Genomic DNA, 18199 nt, shown 5'->3' with positions numbered 1-18199 from the left:
TCACCCACCACCACAATGGGCGGTTCCTCAAAACCAGCGTAATTGACCGGTGTGAGGCGGTGACGTGAGGCACGCGAGTGTGGGACCGTCCCCATGCCGTGGCGGTCCGGGTCAGGGGAGCAGCCCCCTCCCCGCGCGGCGGGCGGTCGCCCATTCATCCGCGACCCCAACCCCATGACTGAGGGGTTGACAGAGGGCAAACATCACGTATTTAAACTGGGCAAACAGACGGTGTTCTACGCTAGGGACATCTCGCGGCTGTGATTCACGATACTGCTTCGCCAAACTGCCTTTAGATGGTGGGTCAGTCGGTGTCCGTCTGCTGCTGTGCGCCGAGAATTAGCCCTATAAATTACCATGAATTACACCTTCTAGTGTGACGATACAATCACATTATCATATAGGTCGCGTTTAGATGCAAATGAAGAAACGACTGCGTTGAAAAAATATGTCATTTCATCGAACGCTGAAATGCTCGAAGTGCTCGCTAAAAAATGAACTCGCTAACTGAGCCCTAAAGGTCGGCTGCCGTGTTGCATTGCATTTAAGCCAAAAACGCGGGCTGGGTGTAAGTTGTCGAGAAACAATTTTTGGCCTGAAGTGTTCTCTAAAGTATTATCTACATAGATCCAGGGAACATATTTGCTATCTATGATGGCTTAGGAGATATTGAATCGTAAGTCCTCCGGTGTACCCTGTTTTGCGGCGGCCCACGTGTTAAAAGCTGCTGAACATTTTTACTTTGACCAAAAAACGCGGGCACAGTTTTGTCTGTACGAAAATGACTCTTGTGCTATCGCATTCCACGTGGGCTGAAAATTCAGAAACCAGGGAACATATTTGCTACGACCAGTACTTTTCACGATTCAGACCGAAACGTGAAAAAATAGCCCCAAAACCCTATGGCGGGCACCTCCCCGCGGCGCCCGGCCGCGGGTCGCTAGTTCCCGAAACGACACACCATGAGAATTCAGATTAGGAGAAACGCATTCAAACCTATGAGAAACGCAATATATCGATGGTGATATACGTGTGACGTATCTGGTTCATATGCATTTTGTAACCTGCAGCAGAGGATATAAATAATTTAGGAATGCATATTAGCAAGAACGTTGCCAAATTTATGCGTCGTCGAGGACAATAACATTTTTTGGTAATGTCTGTCTGGAGTTCAGTTTTTACAAACAAATAGCACCGGTCTCAGCATTTCGAAGATAATGCATTGAAGAACATTTGTTACATTCGAACATTGATGAATGGAGCCTTGGGAAGTGTCCTCCACAGCCACACTTCAAGATGTTTGTTGACATTTACCAACACAAACCCCGAAGCGCAGTTCTACAGAAAACTTTTCGCAGCATGTCTGGATGACCTCACCTTACTGCCCGCTATCCCGATAAGATTTATCAGCTCAGCACCAGCGAATGAATGAAGCGTTGACGCCATGAAAAATGACCAAAGTTTAGCCGGACTTGACGCCTTCGTAGTTGGTGCTTAAGGTAATTTAGTTTCAAGATAAACTGATTTGGTCTGTCTCGTGAATTCTTTCCAAGCAGCCATGATTTTCTTGTTGAGCCGCTTAAACTTCTTGAATTGCTATTCGCTTATCACAATCAAAGGGAAAATAAAGGCGTATCATGCCACTAAATTATAGATTGCGCTTCGTGTTGACTTTGCTAGGAAGAATAAAAATAATAGGTACAACGTTGAATGTTGAATGTACTCGTATTATTGTAGCCGATCTTGGTCGTCAAGAGGCCCCCAGCGCGCCGACTGTGGCACAGCAGCGCTCAAACTGAGCGTTCTGGTCTCCCGTAAGGCTCCTCAAACCCATCACCTAGTTCTCTTCCTATCTCACCCGAATGAGCCCGTAACTTTGACAGCTAATGCCTGGCCAATTTAAATCATCATAAAATGCGGTCGAATTCCCTCAGTTCCGCGCAGATTCTCGCCTGGGGAGCGGAGAGTCCAAAGTTTCGACAACAGAGAGCGGGCCGGGCGCCGTTCGCGGGCTGTTCGATGGGGCGGCTCACCGCGATCACACCGGATGACATGACCACAACTTCAGCGGCCCTGCTCAGTGCTCATCTGTCCCCGGCCGCAGATGGAGCCGCCGGTTATCCGATCGGACTCAGAGAGCTTGAGGGTTCGTACGCGATGGATGGTATTGAATTGAACGAGCACAAGAGAAACTGGTACTGACCTGCCCAGAGCGGATTCAGCATACCTAGGCACAAAAAACTGTAACTAGCGCAAAATATTCGAGGCTTTGTTTCCTTGCGTCGAACACCATGCTTTGTATTCAAACTGTATAATAAAGTGAATAATGTGTTTCACTGAAGTAAAACACTACTTGGACGGCTACTTAGAAGACTGAGGGAGATTAAAACTTTTAAATAAGGTCTCAAGTATGTAACCAACATTTTCTGTGAACCAAGATTCCTTGAAAGGTGACGCTACTCTAATTATTTTCAGGTGTTAGCTATTATAGCACATGTTTTCCATCGAGTCACTCCTACATGACTATCTTACTCTGTGGCCAATCGTTAAATGCAACAGCAGCTTTTGCAACAGTTCCCTTTTTTGTAACCAGCATCGTGCAAAATGGATAAATCGCTCCTTAAAATTGCCATTTTGGTGCCCCATTGACCACCGGACACTGAATTGACCACTGGTAAAAATATGTACGGTTCGTTGAATACCTTCTCATAGGAAAAATAAATGTCGTCAATGCATAGTCGACTACAGAATGATCCACTCCTCAGAAGCTATCAGTTGGCCGGAACGCTAAGTTGTGCCGTTTATCACACAATTAAGCGTGTCGATTGTGAGCATTGGGACAAAGCTATAACTTGTGAACTCAGCCCTTGTGATGCGGCACAGCCTACCACTCCAGGCAAATAATTTCCTGTGAAAAGTTGAACATCATTCTGTAGTCGACTACACATTACAATTGTAAATGCATTTTTGTCGATAACGATTCTCATTGCGATGGGACGCCTTTCTTATCCTTTCGTAATTTTTCGTCCTCATATTGCCATCCTTACTCAATTATTAAAGTTAATGTCAAAAATATTATGTACGGCTTCATACTTCAGCCGTCTATCTACCGCCCTGGTCTCGGTGTCAACCAGCCCGGCAGTGAAGTCAGAGCCTATAAATAGTGTCTGTCGTCTGGCCGGCCTCCTCAGGTCACCCTATGCACCTTTCCAGCGAGGGACGCAGCCCGTGGGCGGCGTCTCCGGCGCCTCTGAATGACCCTTCATTCATCAGCGCACCGCCGCGGGTCCATTACCGAACACGGCCGCGGGAGGAAAGGTTTTTTTACTGGGGGGTAGTGGCCGGGCGGACGATGACACCCCAGAGACCGGAGAGGACACCAGAGGACAGCGACGGGGGACACCAGAGGACAGCGGCGAGGACACCAGAGGACAGCGGCGAGGACACCAGAGGATATCGGAGAGGACACCAGAGGACAGCGGCGAGGATACCAGGACAGCGGCGAGGATACCTGAGACTACGGCGAGGATATTACAGGGCACCAGAAGACAGTGAGGATAGTGGCGAGGACACGAGAGGACAGCGGCGAGGACACAAAGATAGCAGTGCCACAGACCCCGACACTGCCGGGATATAGCCCAGACTGTGACCAGTCAGCGCAGACAGCGAGCAGGGACTGGCCAGACGGAACAGACCAAGGCCAGCGACTGGCCAGACAGAGCATTCTGGGGAGAGATTTTACGTCTATTGATGTGTTTTAGCTAACAGCGGTGAGCTTTGCTCACATTCTCTTATATTCACCCTCGGTGTGCCGGTGGAATACGTGTGTAGTCAGACGTTGCCGTGGATGAAGCTATGGAGCTCTACGGGCGCAGTAAAGTAGCCATACAAAATGAGAGATGAGCCCACTCAGTGCAGATTACGCCAGACAGCGCCAGCCGGCAGTGGTCAGCGATAGATGCGCTACGGTCACGAATGGAAGGTGAAGGTCAGCCCAGGGACGGAAGGAGTGAAACTCGCACTCCCTCCCCGTTCGTGAAAACTCCAGTAACCTCTGGCCAGCACAGCGAGGCGGCCTACCTTCCGCAGCTCGTAAGAAGAAAAAAACTCTGCGCCCCACAGCGGTCACTGGTCTCTGACCCCGGCGGCATCATCCACCGCTCGCGGTCCGGGAGGACTCTGTGTTCCCCAGTGACCTCTGAACCCGACCCCAGGGGGACCGCTCGCGGCTCGAGCGGCACTCACCTGGACGTAGACGGCGAACGGCATGACGGCCGCCGACACGAGCAGGTCGGCCACGGCCAGGCTGACGATGAAGTAGTTGGTGGCCGACTGTAACGAGCGTTCGCGCCACACGGCCAGAATAACCAGCACGTTACCGAACACACTGAGCAGTGGGATCAGCACCAGCAGCAGGAACCAGTACTGGCGCGCCGGCGGGTCCGTCTCGGCACAGTCCGTGCCGTTGGTGGGCGCGCAGCTGGCGTTCAGGCCGGTGGTGTTTTCCAGCTCGGGCGGCGGCTCGGTGAGCTGGCCGGCGGCTGCCAGCGCGTCCAGCAGCAGCGCCGCGCCCCGCTCGACCGTGGTGTTGGAGTGCAGCGCCAGCCACGGCATGGCGTCTGCGGAGGACCGTCCGTCCGACTCGGGGGCAGAGCGCCGGCGGCAGCGGCTGGCCCGGACCGGCTCCGCACCCGCACTGGCCTTCGATCACGGCCGCCTCAGGCGTCAGCCGGCGGCGGCGCTGGCAGCGCGCGCGGTCTGCTCCGCCCGGCGGCTGGAGGGGACGGAGGGCGGCCTATCGCACCGACTGGCCGGCCAGCCTCTCCGGCCTCTGCGGCCCCGGGCGAGAACAGGGCGACCGGTCAGCGGCGGGAGTGGCCAGGATGAGCGGCGGACTAGCAGCACCATCAGAGGAACTACCTCCCATTGTCGGAGAACAGGCGCGCCACACGCCGCTCACCTCAGGGACAGCTGCAGTATCATTGCACTGGGAGTTCCGGCCAGGCAGACGATGGGCGAAGGTCAATGTCGCCATTTGTCTTGTTCCAATCTTCCGCAAGAAAAAAAGCAAGGATATTGGTCGCAAGAAACAGGAATGTGTCACTGGCGGTGCCTACCAATGAGGCATAGCTTATCTTTGCAAATACATGATAAAGTGCAAACACAAGTTCAGCCGCCTTGTTTGGCAACAATTCATCAACTAGCTTTCTGCCTCAGACAGAAGAAAGGCAGCTATGAATTACCTCATAGCCATCTCTTTCTGAATATGGATGACACAAGTGTGTACCTAAATCGTTCGGTACTTTTAGGTTTATTTACTTGAAAACATGCTTGAAAAGAAGGAAAGATAGAATACTTTATCTTGTCTGCCCCTATCGTATATCTGCTTGAAATATAAGGCAGTGTCGCTTCTGCACCATTAAAAGGTCAGAATTACACCATTAATTACACCATTATGAGTTGTAATGTAGGCATAATCTGAATTCAGTAGTTCTTTTCCATATAAAATATTCGATGTTGTCACATAAGAATCATGGGCTGACATCAAACTCTGACCTTTTGGAGGGGCGCTCACATCTCGTTACTGTCCATCGGCCGGATCCACCTGTGCAGAAGCCACTGACCTGGAATGTACTGCACCACCCCCGCTATCCTACGGCGAACTCATCACGGATACCGCCAATGGTCAGATCTACGGGTTCACAGTTCAGTGGGGCTCTGAAGAAACGATACCGCATATACCTGTAGGACTGGGCCTTGACTGTTGACTATTGTGGACAAGATAATGGTACATGCGCTAATATGTTAGGCTCGATGAAGTCAACAGCACTGCTCACTTGAAGTGAAGCTAACCCTTATACTGTCTTTGGAGCACTTGAAGGTGTATACCTCCCGACTGTTTGGGCGGCACAGGACAGATGAAAAGCAGGCTGAAAGCACGCAATACGCCATACCTTTATCATCAATGTCCCCACCTATTGTGACCCTCACATTTTACGACAATATTTCAACGGTCGTATTGAGAATAACAAAGCACTGGCACGCTATAAGCAGTAATTCACTGTGCTAAGCTCACAGGTATAATTGCATGGAACAAAAGGTAATAAATAATTTCCGATTGGTCGGTAGGTGGCCGTCTGGACCGGAGCATAAAACCACGCAAGGTCACGATCAGCATTCAGCGGCGACACGGGACCGTGAGAAAATCGCCCGCAAAGTTCGCACGGCGCCGTCAACGCTCCACTTTGTTGAATACTTTGTTGATGAAGTGTGTGACCAATGTCTGTAGTGTAAACGTGACCGATGAAGTACAACCAACAGCCAGGAACAAGTTTGATAAATAGGACAAGTCGTAGTTGAGTATCGTATCGTGCAAATATTTTATAGTTGACTGGAAACACAGTCACGGACTTTCGTCGTGTTGGACTTTTTTGTTATTTATCCATTTCAGCTTCACGACTTTGCTGGTTGGCTGAGTTCACTACATCTTGTCAACAAATAAGACAAAAAAAAGGAGAAAAATAGGTTGACATACGCATTTCCGCAGCCAATTAATCAGTCTCCTTGTAATGCCATGGATGTAACTAATCCATGCGCTCTATGTCACACCCAGTGGTGAGAGCGAGAGATCTGGGTACGAACAATGCGGTATGCACGCTGCTGTTGCTGTTTGCGGGTATTAGACAGCATTCCCAACTAACGACGCGCTGGAAATCGACGGGTTGGCACCATTCGTCTCAGGCCGACCAATGACCAATAAAGGCCAGTGTGATAGCCGGAATACATTACGGGCGCTGCCTGCCATCCGGCCGCTGAGCGATCTACGCTGAACGCGATGTGACCATCGGATGGACCTGTGACGATGCCGCGAAGTTGTCGGCGTAAACAGGATCGGCCAGCTGACTCGCCCATTATTGCCTAGAACTATGCACAGCAATTATCCAGTTATAATATCCAGCTTTGTTGGCTGAAAATCAAACAACAACAAATGTGTTTTATGCAGCCTGCATAGAACCTCACAGTTTTGTTTTTATTCTCACTTATTTTCTGTGTCGGGGCCAAAATTGTCGTGAAATGGTCCCTCGAGCTGGGCGGAGCGGTCTCGGATTGTTACAAGCCACTCGTTCTGCTGCGATGGCCGATTCGGTTCTGTAACGGCCAGTTGTTCCGCGTCATTGGGTCCGCACTGCCGCTGCAAACGGTTGGACCCGGCGGGTCTGCGGCTTACTACTGTCTGAGGGCGGCGTCCGACTGCCTACCGGTTTGTCTGCGAGCTCTGGCAGAAATCCAGTGATCGGCCAGACCCGACCGACGTTGCTAGATGTTTCTCACGACAACTGCTGTTCAAATGTATATCATACTTGAGCCAGCGACGGGCGGACGCCCTTAACTAAACTGACAAGGGACAGGCCCTATAGAACCTGAGTGGGCAAGACTGCAAGAGAAAGAGCTGCAAGTTGAAGCCGACGAGAGCAGACCTGAAATTTTGAATTGGCGAGGGACAGACCAGTAGTTCTGGGCCGGCTAGGCCGAAGGGCACACACTTCAGAGTCTGAGCCAACAAAGACCCTGACTTCTCGCCGGCCAGAGGGACAGATCCGAGAAATAGACTTCTGATTTGGCGGGGACAGGCCCTCGTATCTTATCCAGGGGACAGGCCCGGGTACCTTATCCAGGGGACGGCCCGGGTACCTGATCCGTCGGGGACAGGCCCGGGTACCTGATCCGTCGGGGACAGGCCCGGGTACCTGATCCGGCGGGGACAGGCCCGGGTACCTGATCCGGCGGGGACAGGCCCGGGTACCTGATCCGGCGGCGGCTGTGGCTGGCTAAGTAGCGTCGCGAACCACCATTAGCCGGCTGCCGGCACAGGAGCCGGGCGCCGCCTCCGATGGGGTCGTTACGCAGAGGTGACACCTGTCGCCCGGGCGGCGCGGCGCGAGCTTGTTACGCGCCGCGGTCGCCAGAGCTGATCCGCGGCTGTGCGTAATGACGTCCGTCATTAGACGGCGAGGTGCTGCTGCCGCCGCCGCGGTGTCTCCGATTCACCGCCGGATCCGAGATGCAATGTCACGCCGAGAAGACGGAGCGACAGAAACTGGCTGCAGGAGGAACTGAGGGTGCGAGGAACGTGAGAAGATGGCGATGGTTATGCGATGGGAAAGATTACTTTGAGTTTGAGCTACCACCGTTCTAGGAATAAACATGAAAATATTTTATTGGCATCGTTCATGTTTCGTTATATCTTTGAATATCTCAAGCCACGGTAAACTTTCAGTCTAGTGTGAGTCTAATTTAATAGGCACTTTCGACAAATCGGACATGATAACTATCCCATATCCATAGCTGTAATAAAAGATAATTAAAAAGGATAACAATTTTTCAAACAAACCAATTTTGACTGAACCTCATGCAGTCGTTACTCAAATTACACAACGCTCACGTCAAAAGCATGAGATGAAAGTGGAAACAAAAGCAATGAAATAAAAACATAAGGCCAAAAGCACACGCAATTCCGTTCATATACACGAGTGCGAGAAAGAACCTTTTACAATAAGTCTCGATCAGCTTCACTCATCTCGCGTGGGCTCGACGTCTCATGCATAAGGGAATAGCCCTACTGCAACATCATGCAGCAATATTAATTCACGTGCGTCACCATATCCGGTGTAAGACAAATTATTTTACAGCATTGCCAACACATTGCAGTTCAGTACATCTTATAATGAGCAGCACTAGTACTAACACTAGCCGACGCACAAACCGCTCATTCGGTCTCAGGGCACCATTCTCTAAAACTGGCAAATTGGTCATTAGCATCTGGCGGCGGTGTGACGGCATGTCGGCTGGGCGATTCTTCCCCTGTCGCGGTAAGGACAGAGGATAAGAACGCCGCCGCCGCCGGAGAGACGTATAGTGACGTCACTGGCCCGCCTAGCGATGAGGCGCCAATTAATGGGCGCCGCTAATTACTGGGCTGAGAGCGGGCGCCGGTACGGCGGCTCCCCGTACCAGCGTCCGCCTCCCGGACCTGCGGGACACGGGAGGATGGCACAAGTGATAAAGATAATACAAGGAAAACTTATACGGACCGGCTCCCCGTAGGTACTAGGACATACCACAGGACCTCCTCGCGGACCTCGGGGACATGGGAGGGGGAAGCACAAGTGATAAAGGCACAATAAAAACATATGAACATATCACACCAGTGCCTACTTGAGCTGAGATTATTTAAATACAGCCCGGAACATCTGACCAGCCGCTAACTATAAACGATAATTACAAATAAATAGCTAAAGTGAGCCAAAAGTAAAAGGCAGTTGTGTCAAAAACACTCGAAATTACGCCTACATAGAAGTTGGTGTGATCACTAATCACCAGCAAGTTGCATGCCAGCGTGATGCTATCTATTGCATAAAGCTAATATTAGCGCCTCTGAGTATGAAGTCATAAATTTGTACCTACATCTATAAAATCAGATTTTAGACTGATGTATTTGATTGAGCTCGCTCTGATAGCCTGATTGCTAGTGATTGAGCCAATTTATTTTCTAGAAGTTTGCGACTTCTTAAATCAGTTGAATTCCATGAACGCATTCGAGAGCTGATGAGGATTCAATTATTCAAACATGATTTTAGCACATGTGCCTTCCAACGTTTACATGCAGGGTGTCCGGACATTATTTACCCCTGCATCAGCTCGCCGCCATGATTAATAAATAAGGAGCCCCCGGGTCATGGTTTATTTACCGATTTATCCCCTGCCCTGGACTACCCATTCCCTCATCCGCTTTGGCATTCCATAGATCAAGATGTCCAGATTATCCACGCTGATGTTCAGCCTAGCCTTTCACAGGTTCCTCCGTTTTCTGTGGGAGCTGGTTCAATCTTGCTGAGCTCCTCCTCCATGATTTCCCATAGGTTTTTGATTGGGATTAGGGCGAATGATTCGATTTGACTTCCTACTTCATTCCAGTCTTCACCATAACTTCAGCACGATGACGCTTTGTCAAAGAGTTTCTTTCATCATAGTAGACACCACTTTCAGGTGCGAGTTACGCCTGCCAAACACTGGTCCCTGGCGCCTCGCAAGTATCAATGTCAGGTGACCGGGTTAGTTCATATGACTAACGGACAGCTGTGGATAGCCTGAGGCACGTTCTTAGCAAATTTTCAACAGTTCTAAAAGCGCACGGTGGGATTATAGCTGAATGAACAAGGGGCACATAATTTCGGGACACCCTGTAAGCATATCTGCATGAAGCGGCTTGACTGAAATGCCAGATAAGCATAGAGATATTCACATAAACTGGAGGGATGCCTATAAAATAACCGCTATAGTTATGGAAAGGTTTTTATGCCCTCAGCCTACGATGAGGTACGAGCGGAAGCGTCGAGATAGGTAAAGGTCAGGTCCGGCCGCAGTAAATCACCTAGCACAATGGCTGGATAATGGATTATATATGGCAATCCTAAGACAGTGGACAAAGCGGGGTATCTACCAAGATGAAGGAATGGAGGATGAACAGCACATAGAGGAGAGGAGAGGGATGGGATTTACCCTCCTAATACCGGGGTTTAATGAAAGTGATATTCAATGCGAAATCCTCTACCTTATATTTTCCATAAAAGCTAAATCCGCTTCCTATACCGCCTTGAGCATGACCGCAATCATTTATCAACCAACGCTTATTGACAGTGCCGATGGAAGCGAGTCCCTGCCAGTCGCCTACTTCGACTCAGCAATAAATACATCGATGAGCTCAAATCTGCTGTTTGACACTCCCTGGATGTCACCTCCGATCTCGTTCCAGGATAGGCCAGTCTGTCCGCGGTGGAGCGCCGGTTTCCGACCGGTGTGGGTGGCGGCTGGCTCTATTACCATCTCGGGCTCTCAGAATATCACAGCAGTCGCTCCATGCGGGCCGTCCAGCGGCATCAGGTTCAAACCCACCCCGATAGTTGAATCCGGTCCCCAGACGCGTGGTGTATTCTTATCACACTTGAAACGGCCGACACTGACAGCATATCAGTCTATTTGTTCCGGCGCCCGGGCTAGAGCTCATCGACGTCAAATGGTTGTCACTGCGGAGACCTCGAGGGACGAGCGCTGCGAAAATGAGGGCTAATTTGCCTCAGTCTACGGTTGGCAGATGATAGGCTGACTGCATTGCTTTATCTGGGACAAAACGATGGAACTAGTCAGACGTCAGCTGAAGAACAGCCGTCGACTTGAGGATTGCTCAAATTTAATTGATGTGAAAGGGATGCACGTTTACGCATGCAAGCGTATATGCCTTTTATTCAAAATTATAAATATGTATAGGCATCAGATACGCATTCATAGAATTGCCTAGCTACTACTTAATTGCATATCATTACTTCAGTGACTTCTCTGTCACGATAGCTTGTCAGTATTGTCCAGTATGCCGCCTGCAATGGGATCGTGCTTTTAAAAATTCATCTCGAAACGAGTCCTGCAACGCATTTCATATTGGTATCAGATGATATCCTCCACTCGTCAAAGATTAGGCTAGGCAATCAGGTGAAATGCAATTGTGCAATCATGTAAATTAGCAATGCTTATTGGTATCGGACTTCCTGGTCGGCTGTTCGGTTCATCGTAAATAGTCGACTGTTGCAATCCTCGCCGCTGCAACAGCAGCTGCAGGGTGCAGGGGGTCAAGCACTAAATTACAGCGCTGGTAAACGCTTTCCTATTCCGGAGTACGACCGTGCTCTGATAACCATCCATTTTATGCTTAGTGAATGATGTATAGGCAAGCATCAGTCACGAAGAACGTATTTGATGCTGGGTCATTATTCCGCATATTATTATAAAGATTCTCTCCGTATCAAATAATATAATAGGTAAAAACCCTATTGGTAGTTGCCTCATTCCAAAAGAGAGGCGCTCATAAGACTCCGGTATAGAAACATAACGCCGGACTAACATTGCGCAGTTCGCACAGACGGAAAGGGTAGTCGTAACCAGAGTCGCGGAGCCTAAGGACCCTGACAGACTGCACACACAATTGACGGATCACTGCTATTGATGGATCACTGATTCGGGTGCTCTCTCTCTCTCTCTCTCTCTCTCTCTCTCTCTCTCTCTCTCTCTCTCTCTCTCTCTCTCTCTCTCTCTCTCTCTCTCTCTCTCTCTCTCTCTCTCTCTCTCTCTCTCTCTCTCTCCTTTCCACATCCGTCTACCCGGTGTGTGCTCATCTGTCGTTCTATTTGCTGGCAGACTTATCTTTTTTTTTTGTTACGCTCACTTTTTGCTTTCGATTCTGTCATATGTTTTCCGGGCACTTTGTCCAGATGATTGTAATACAGAGTAATACTGCTTTACTAGGGAAAGTTCCTTGGAGCGGATTTCTTACGTAATAAAAGATCGGGAATGGACAGTAACGCACGAAAGGTGTATTAGAAAATGGCACAATAGTAAACTTCTCCAATAATGAAATTGTCTTACTCTTTCAATGACTGCGGTTACATTTGTTATCAGGGCAAGAGAGAGAAAGAGAGAGAGAGAGAGAGAGAGAGAGAGAGAGAGAGAGAGAGAGAGAGAGAGAGAGAAAAGAGAGAGAGATAGATAGAGAGAGAGAGAGAGAGAGAGAGAGAGAGAGAGAGAGAGAGAGAGAGAGAGAGAGAGAGAGAGAGAGAGAGAGAGAGAGAGAGAGAGAGAGAGAGAGAGAGAGAGAGAGAGAGAGAGAGAGAGAGAGAGAGAGAGAGAGAGAGAGAGAGAGAGAGAGAGAGAGAGAGAGAGAGAGAGAGAGAGAGAGAGAGAGAGAGAGAGAGAGAGAGAGAGAGAGAGAGAGAGAGAGAGAGAGAGAGAGAGAGAGGAGAGAGAGAGAGAGAGAGAGAGAGAGAGAGAGAGAGAGAAGGCAAAATACGTCAATTGCTTGCTGCAAACCAGGGTAAAATGGCAAATATGTGCAAAATAACGACTTTATGCAAAGCTGCCAACTGCCAAAATGAGCTGGCCACAGCCGGCAGTCAAGGCCGACCCAGTTGCCGGGGTTGCGAGGAGGGGAGCCGGGAGGCAGAGAGAGGGAGAGAGTGAGGTCAAGGGGCGGCGGGTGGGGAGCAACATCATTACCGCGGATAAGGCTTCGGCTGCTCTCGTCTCTCTCCGAAAGGACATGGTGCCATCAGCAGACAGAAGCCGTACCCGAGGGACTGCCCAGGCCTGCTCCCAAGAAGGAAATCCCCCTTCTCTCTCTCTCTCTCTCTCTCTCTCTCTCTCTCTCTCTCTCTCTCTCTCTCTCTCTCTCTCTCTCTCTCTCTCTCTCTCTCTCTCTCTCTCTCTCTCTCTCTCTGTCTCTCTCTCTCTCTCTCTCTCTCTCTCTCTCTCTCTCTCTCTCTCTCTCTCTCTCTCTCTCTCTCTCTCTCTCTCTCTCTTTCATCTTTTTTCTTGCTCTATCTTCTTTCTTGACGGCCATCAGAATTTCAAGTTGAAAAATACACGTAGGCCTAAGTACCTATACAAGTGAAATAATTGAATGAGGACTTTACTCCACAAGAAATCGTTCGGGTCGGAGCTTTCGAATTGTATTACAAAGCTTCGTCAGCGTATCGTAATCGGGTTCGGGTTACGATTACGATTACGAACCCGATTACGATACGCTGAGGAAGCTTTGTACCTAATACAATTCGAAAGCTCCGACCCGAAAGATTTCTTGTTGAGTAAAGTCCTCATTCAATTATTTCATTAGCAAACTCCACATCATGTCCTTTAGTGTACCTATACAAGATTCGACACCAATGAATTCTAGATAAGTGACTTCTGTCTTATCTCTCTGATATCCGCAGGGCAACAGTTCCGAGAAGTGGCAACTGGCAACCTGGGTAAATACGCGCCGGGCCAATAACCGCGGCGCCGGCGCCAGTCCCATATTTCCTCGGTCGGCTGTTACGGCAGCACTTCGTCACCGGGACGGTATTCAAACGAGCCGCGAGAGAACCAGACAACAATCTGAGACGGCCGCCGCCTCCCGGCACACCACTCAGAGAGCTTACATCGCCGGAGCGGATCAGCCTGGCTCAGGCCATATTGACGAAAATCTCATTACCGATTTCCGTAGACGCCGCTGTCACAATATCCACACACGCCACTGGAGGCGCAAATACAGCGCATTAGCGGAGATTTTCGGCGCTCTGACGACTTTGGGCTGTTTTTTATTTTCTATTCTGTTCGGCGCTAGCTAAGGGTTTTATGAGGTAAAAACTATAATAGAAGAAGCCAAAAGCTTCCCTTGCTGTTACCAGAAAGGCTATGTTCCTTATCATTGGATAGAAAACAATTGTTTCCATCGGCCATAGAGTATGATCAGGCCCCACAGTCCACATGCACATTGCACATTGCTGCAGTTCTGCATGTCCTCGGTCACCGAGGCTGTCTCAGTGTCTCAGTGACGCCGGCGCGGGTTGAAGGGAAGGCTGTTCCGCATAGCTTCTGTGTGTGGCGGTACAGCCTACCTACCCAGCACACATCATTCGCAGCGAACGGGGCTGTGATTACATACTACATAGCGAGCAGTGAGCACTGAGCACTTTGTCCTTTGTTGAATAGAATTAAGCGCAGTATTTCTATTTACAAACTTATGGTCTACAGCGTGCACAAATGTCGTTTTTATCCAAGCTTGTCATTGAAAAATCGAGGTAACCAGTATGCAGCCAGGATCACTGCCATCAGCAAAGTCAATGCCATGCTGTCAGCCATTCTGAATTCCTTCAGTAATCAAGGCAAAAAGACAGTGCTCTGCCAACCAATGACTAGCACCGTGCTCTGGCGAAGTGTGTCTCACGACACCGCAGAATAAGAAGAAAAAGCGCCAAAGGTGGCGTGAGGGGCGGAAATAATTCAGGTCAGTGGCTGTTGGCGTTGGGTCGAAAGGACGGAAAACAAGGTGTGTGAGGGAGAGGGGAACGAACTAGAACGATGGGAGGCACTAGGTGTAATCACTATGTCAAGGCTGAGTAGCATCGAGCATCCAAAGCTTAAATACCTGGATGACAGATACTATCGGTGAAAACTAAAAGCTTCGTTTATGCCTTATATGGTGACCGAGGTCAGCGTCAACCCAGTAACCACTGTCGTATGATGTCGGTTGTCATAAAGGCGCATTCAACATTCCGTGTTCCTATGATGATTTCGTCACTAGTTCGAGGTTCTCGCAAACATCACGAAACGGCGAGCGTTTTCATCGCCATCGTCCGTTGACGATTAATTAGCTAATTAGGAGCTTACAGTTTTATTCTTATCTGAAGTGATATGCGATGTTATTCGATATGCCGATGCGGTGATAAATACGAAACGCTTCGTTATATGTACAAGGGCAAAAAGTTTATAGCTGACAGTTTTACAACTGCAATTATGTTTTTGCGAGGTCGCATGCATACAGTTTTCATTATTACGGAAACATGCAACGTCATTCGTGTTGTCGGCTACAAACGGTGTCCAGACGATTCGAAACCAGTTAATTTTCGTAAAGCGATTAGCAATCAGACACTGAAGTATGAGTGCTGTCCAGCGCTACACAGTGCACACTCAGTCGCAATAATACCTACAAATTTCATAAGTGCATTTCCACATGTCAACAGTGACTCAGCTAAAGGCCGCCTAATTAGAACCGCAATGATACCACGGCCTCTGATACCGCAGTTATCTCCTGACTAGCGCCTGTGGATAACAAGCACAATGACTAGTTATCCCTCCCCTCACAGATACTCGTGCGGCGTACGGTGATCCCATCCACTGCTTGCCTAACGACGTCGACACCCGACCTGTGCCCTCTCCACGCCGTGACCTGACCTCCTCTGATCACCAGCCCCCATTAGCCGCCAAGAGAAGGCCAAGTAGTAACCAGTAACCACTACTCCCCGTTTCTCGGGACCTCCAAACGAGCGTCCTTCGTCTCGCTCAGTGTCCTCCGACCGTCTCGGGGTCAGTCGGGGGCCAGAATTAGCAGCTGTCGCCGCCGAGTCGGGGGAAGACTGGTGTAATTCGATGGCCGTAACGGTACCAGCGTAGGTGAAGGTGGTGATCTGTGGTTGGTGATGAAGCCATGACGACTGGTGGGACGGAATAAAATGTGCACGTTAGATGAGACGTAGCTCAGGGTGACGCGGCTGTGAGAACTCAATGACGGGGAAGGACAGTCCCGAATCAGAGATCGTTAGCTTTAGAACCACATCTTGACGCTGATTGGAGCCAGACTTCCAGTGCTAACGTGTGTGTGTGGGGAGGGGGGGGGGGAGGTAAGGTATTCAGTCACCTCACTCAGCTTCTAGGCCACATAGGAGCAAAAGCGACAGGCTACAATAAAAGAATTACTAAAATATACCCAAACATAGTTGGGGCCTCTTTAGGCCTCAGGTCCTCAGCACTCAGCACATCAGCAGTCGTAGGTAAATGGTCAGATGTCACCGGTCAAATGCTCAGCAGTCAAATGTCAGAAGCAATCGGTCGTTTTAATTCGCCAAATGTTGAGATGGACCCAAGCCAGAGAAGCTAGGATGGAAATAGGGACCATAAATAATTTTGTCATAATTAAACGCAAATATCGTATGTACATTTTTTTCATATGATGCATAGTTAAGCCCGCATTTCATTTTGACCAGCACAAAACGCAGCCAACTTTTCCCAAAGTGGAGAGGACGCACTAGGCTGCTATTATTTTATAGGAGGTTTGAGTTATTCGTCATTCGAAAACAGAGATAAGATATTTACTGGTCCTATCAAATTTTATGACAATCCGAAAGCAATGAAATCCGAAGAAGCGTAAAATACTGTTCGAAAACACAATGAAAATAAGTCCGACCAGTGCAGGGCAAAAAGTGGAGCCAAGAAAGCCAAGAAGGGTGCGTTCCAGCCTGAATGCTTTGAATGAGTATCGGGTGGGGTGGACATTCGACTCACGCAGACATGATGAGACCCTGACAGAACGATATCGATGCCTAGGATATCTTTGCTAAAACACTACACACGGCACACGATCATTACCGATTACGAAAACACCCTGCGCGACTGGAGAGAAGCGTACGTTAATATCTCCAGGACAAAAGAAAGAGAAACAATGTTTTGTAAAGATAAATCGCCGATAAATAAGACATATTTCATCTCTCCATTTTAGCATTGTCTCGGCGCCACATGTAAGAACCAGAAGCGGGCCGTCCCAGTGGCCCACTTCAGACAGCGGACTTCGCCATCCGAACGGCGCCGACCTTTAGAGGAAGCAGACTGGGATGGGGCCTCGGCGTCCACTACGACTCTAGGTCCAGCTGTGCCGAGACGTCTGTCCCTGTGACGGTGCCAGTGTCTGTTTTCTCAAAGGCACCCCCGTGTCTGGCTTCCCTCTCGATGGTGTCAGTCTCCGCTCCATGGAATTCCGTGTCTGCCCGCTCCATTTGACGGTACCGCAATGGATCCTCTAGTGCTACTGGTCGCCAGCTCCACAAGCAAAAGTACCACGTCATAACTCCGCAGGCTCGAGCCGGGCCGTCACTTCAACCGTCCACATCGCCAGCTCTCGTCACGGAGATAATACGAGGATAATACGGGTAACACGGGATAAAGATTATTTACGACGGATCAGATGAGCCACTGACCCGAAGATAATCCTCCGACGACTCGATAGACGATAACTGTGATTTGTATCCAATGCTCGGACACGCTCGATAGAGCACAGTTTGGAGTGGTCCGCTCGCTTGACCATCAGAGGGTCGTTCGACTGGGACGGACATAAAACCCAACGCTACCACTCTGCTGTAAAGTTCGAGGGCATTCAGGCGGGCTAATACAAAGGCGTATTGCACATGAGTCATAAAACGAACGAATGAGTGCTAATTGAAACAAACTATACAAATGGATAGCTTCGGTTTGCCATCACTGTTAACGACTTCCTCACTAGTTTCCAAACCCAATGGCGATCGAAACGTAATTAAAGTGCTAATAGCTCAATAGCGACTTTGCATTTGCCTAATTACAGTACACCAGCTGATAATGGTTTTAATGGCGGTCACCTTGTGCAATTTAGCACAGCCGACGCCGTCCGCCTGACGTTGATTACTTCCCATGGCACCCATATGCGGTCGACCTTTGCCGCGGTCGATTCAAACTCGGTCGAAGAATGTCCCCACTCGCGTACCGCAGCGGAGCTCGAACCGGTAACTCCGACATTCCACCTGACCGTAAT

At 49.5% G+C, this 18199-nt stretch overlaps 1 protein-coding gene across 1 annotated transcript; it reads right to left on the bottom strand.

Annotated features, from left to right (window-relative positions):
- Positions 1–4245: 4245 nt before the first annotated feature.
- Positions 4246–4681, bottom strand: LOC122390647 (dopamine D2-like receptor; the record flags this gene model as incomplete). Its single annotated transcript, XM_043383790.1, has 1 exon — positions 4246–4681. A coding segment is annotated over exon 1 (369 nt), but the record flags the coding sequence as incomplete, so codon positions are not given.
- Positions 4682–18199: the final 13518 nt, after the last annotated feature.

This window comes from Amphibalanus amphitrite, unplaced genomic scaffold, assembly GCF_019059575.1.
Source record: "Amphibalanus amphitrite isolate SeventyFive unplaced genomic scaffold, NRLGWU_Aamphi_draft 000404F_arrow, whole genome shotgun sequence".
Lineage (NCBI taxonomy): Eukaryota > Metazoa > Arthropoda > Thecostraca > Balanomorpha > Balanidae > Amphibalanus > Amphibalanus amphitrite.
This window is presented reverse-complemented; position numbering and strand designations above follow the sequence as displayed.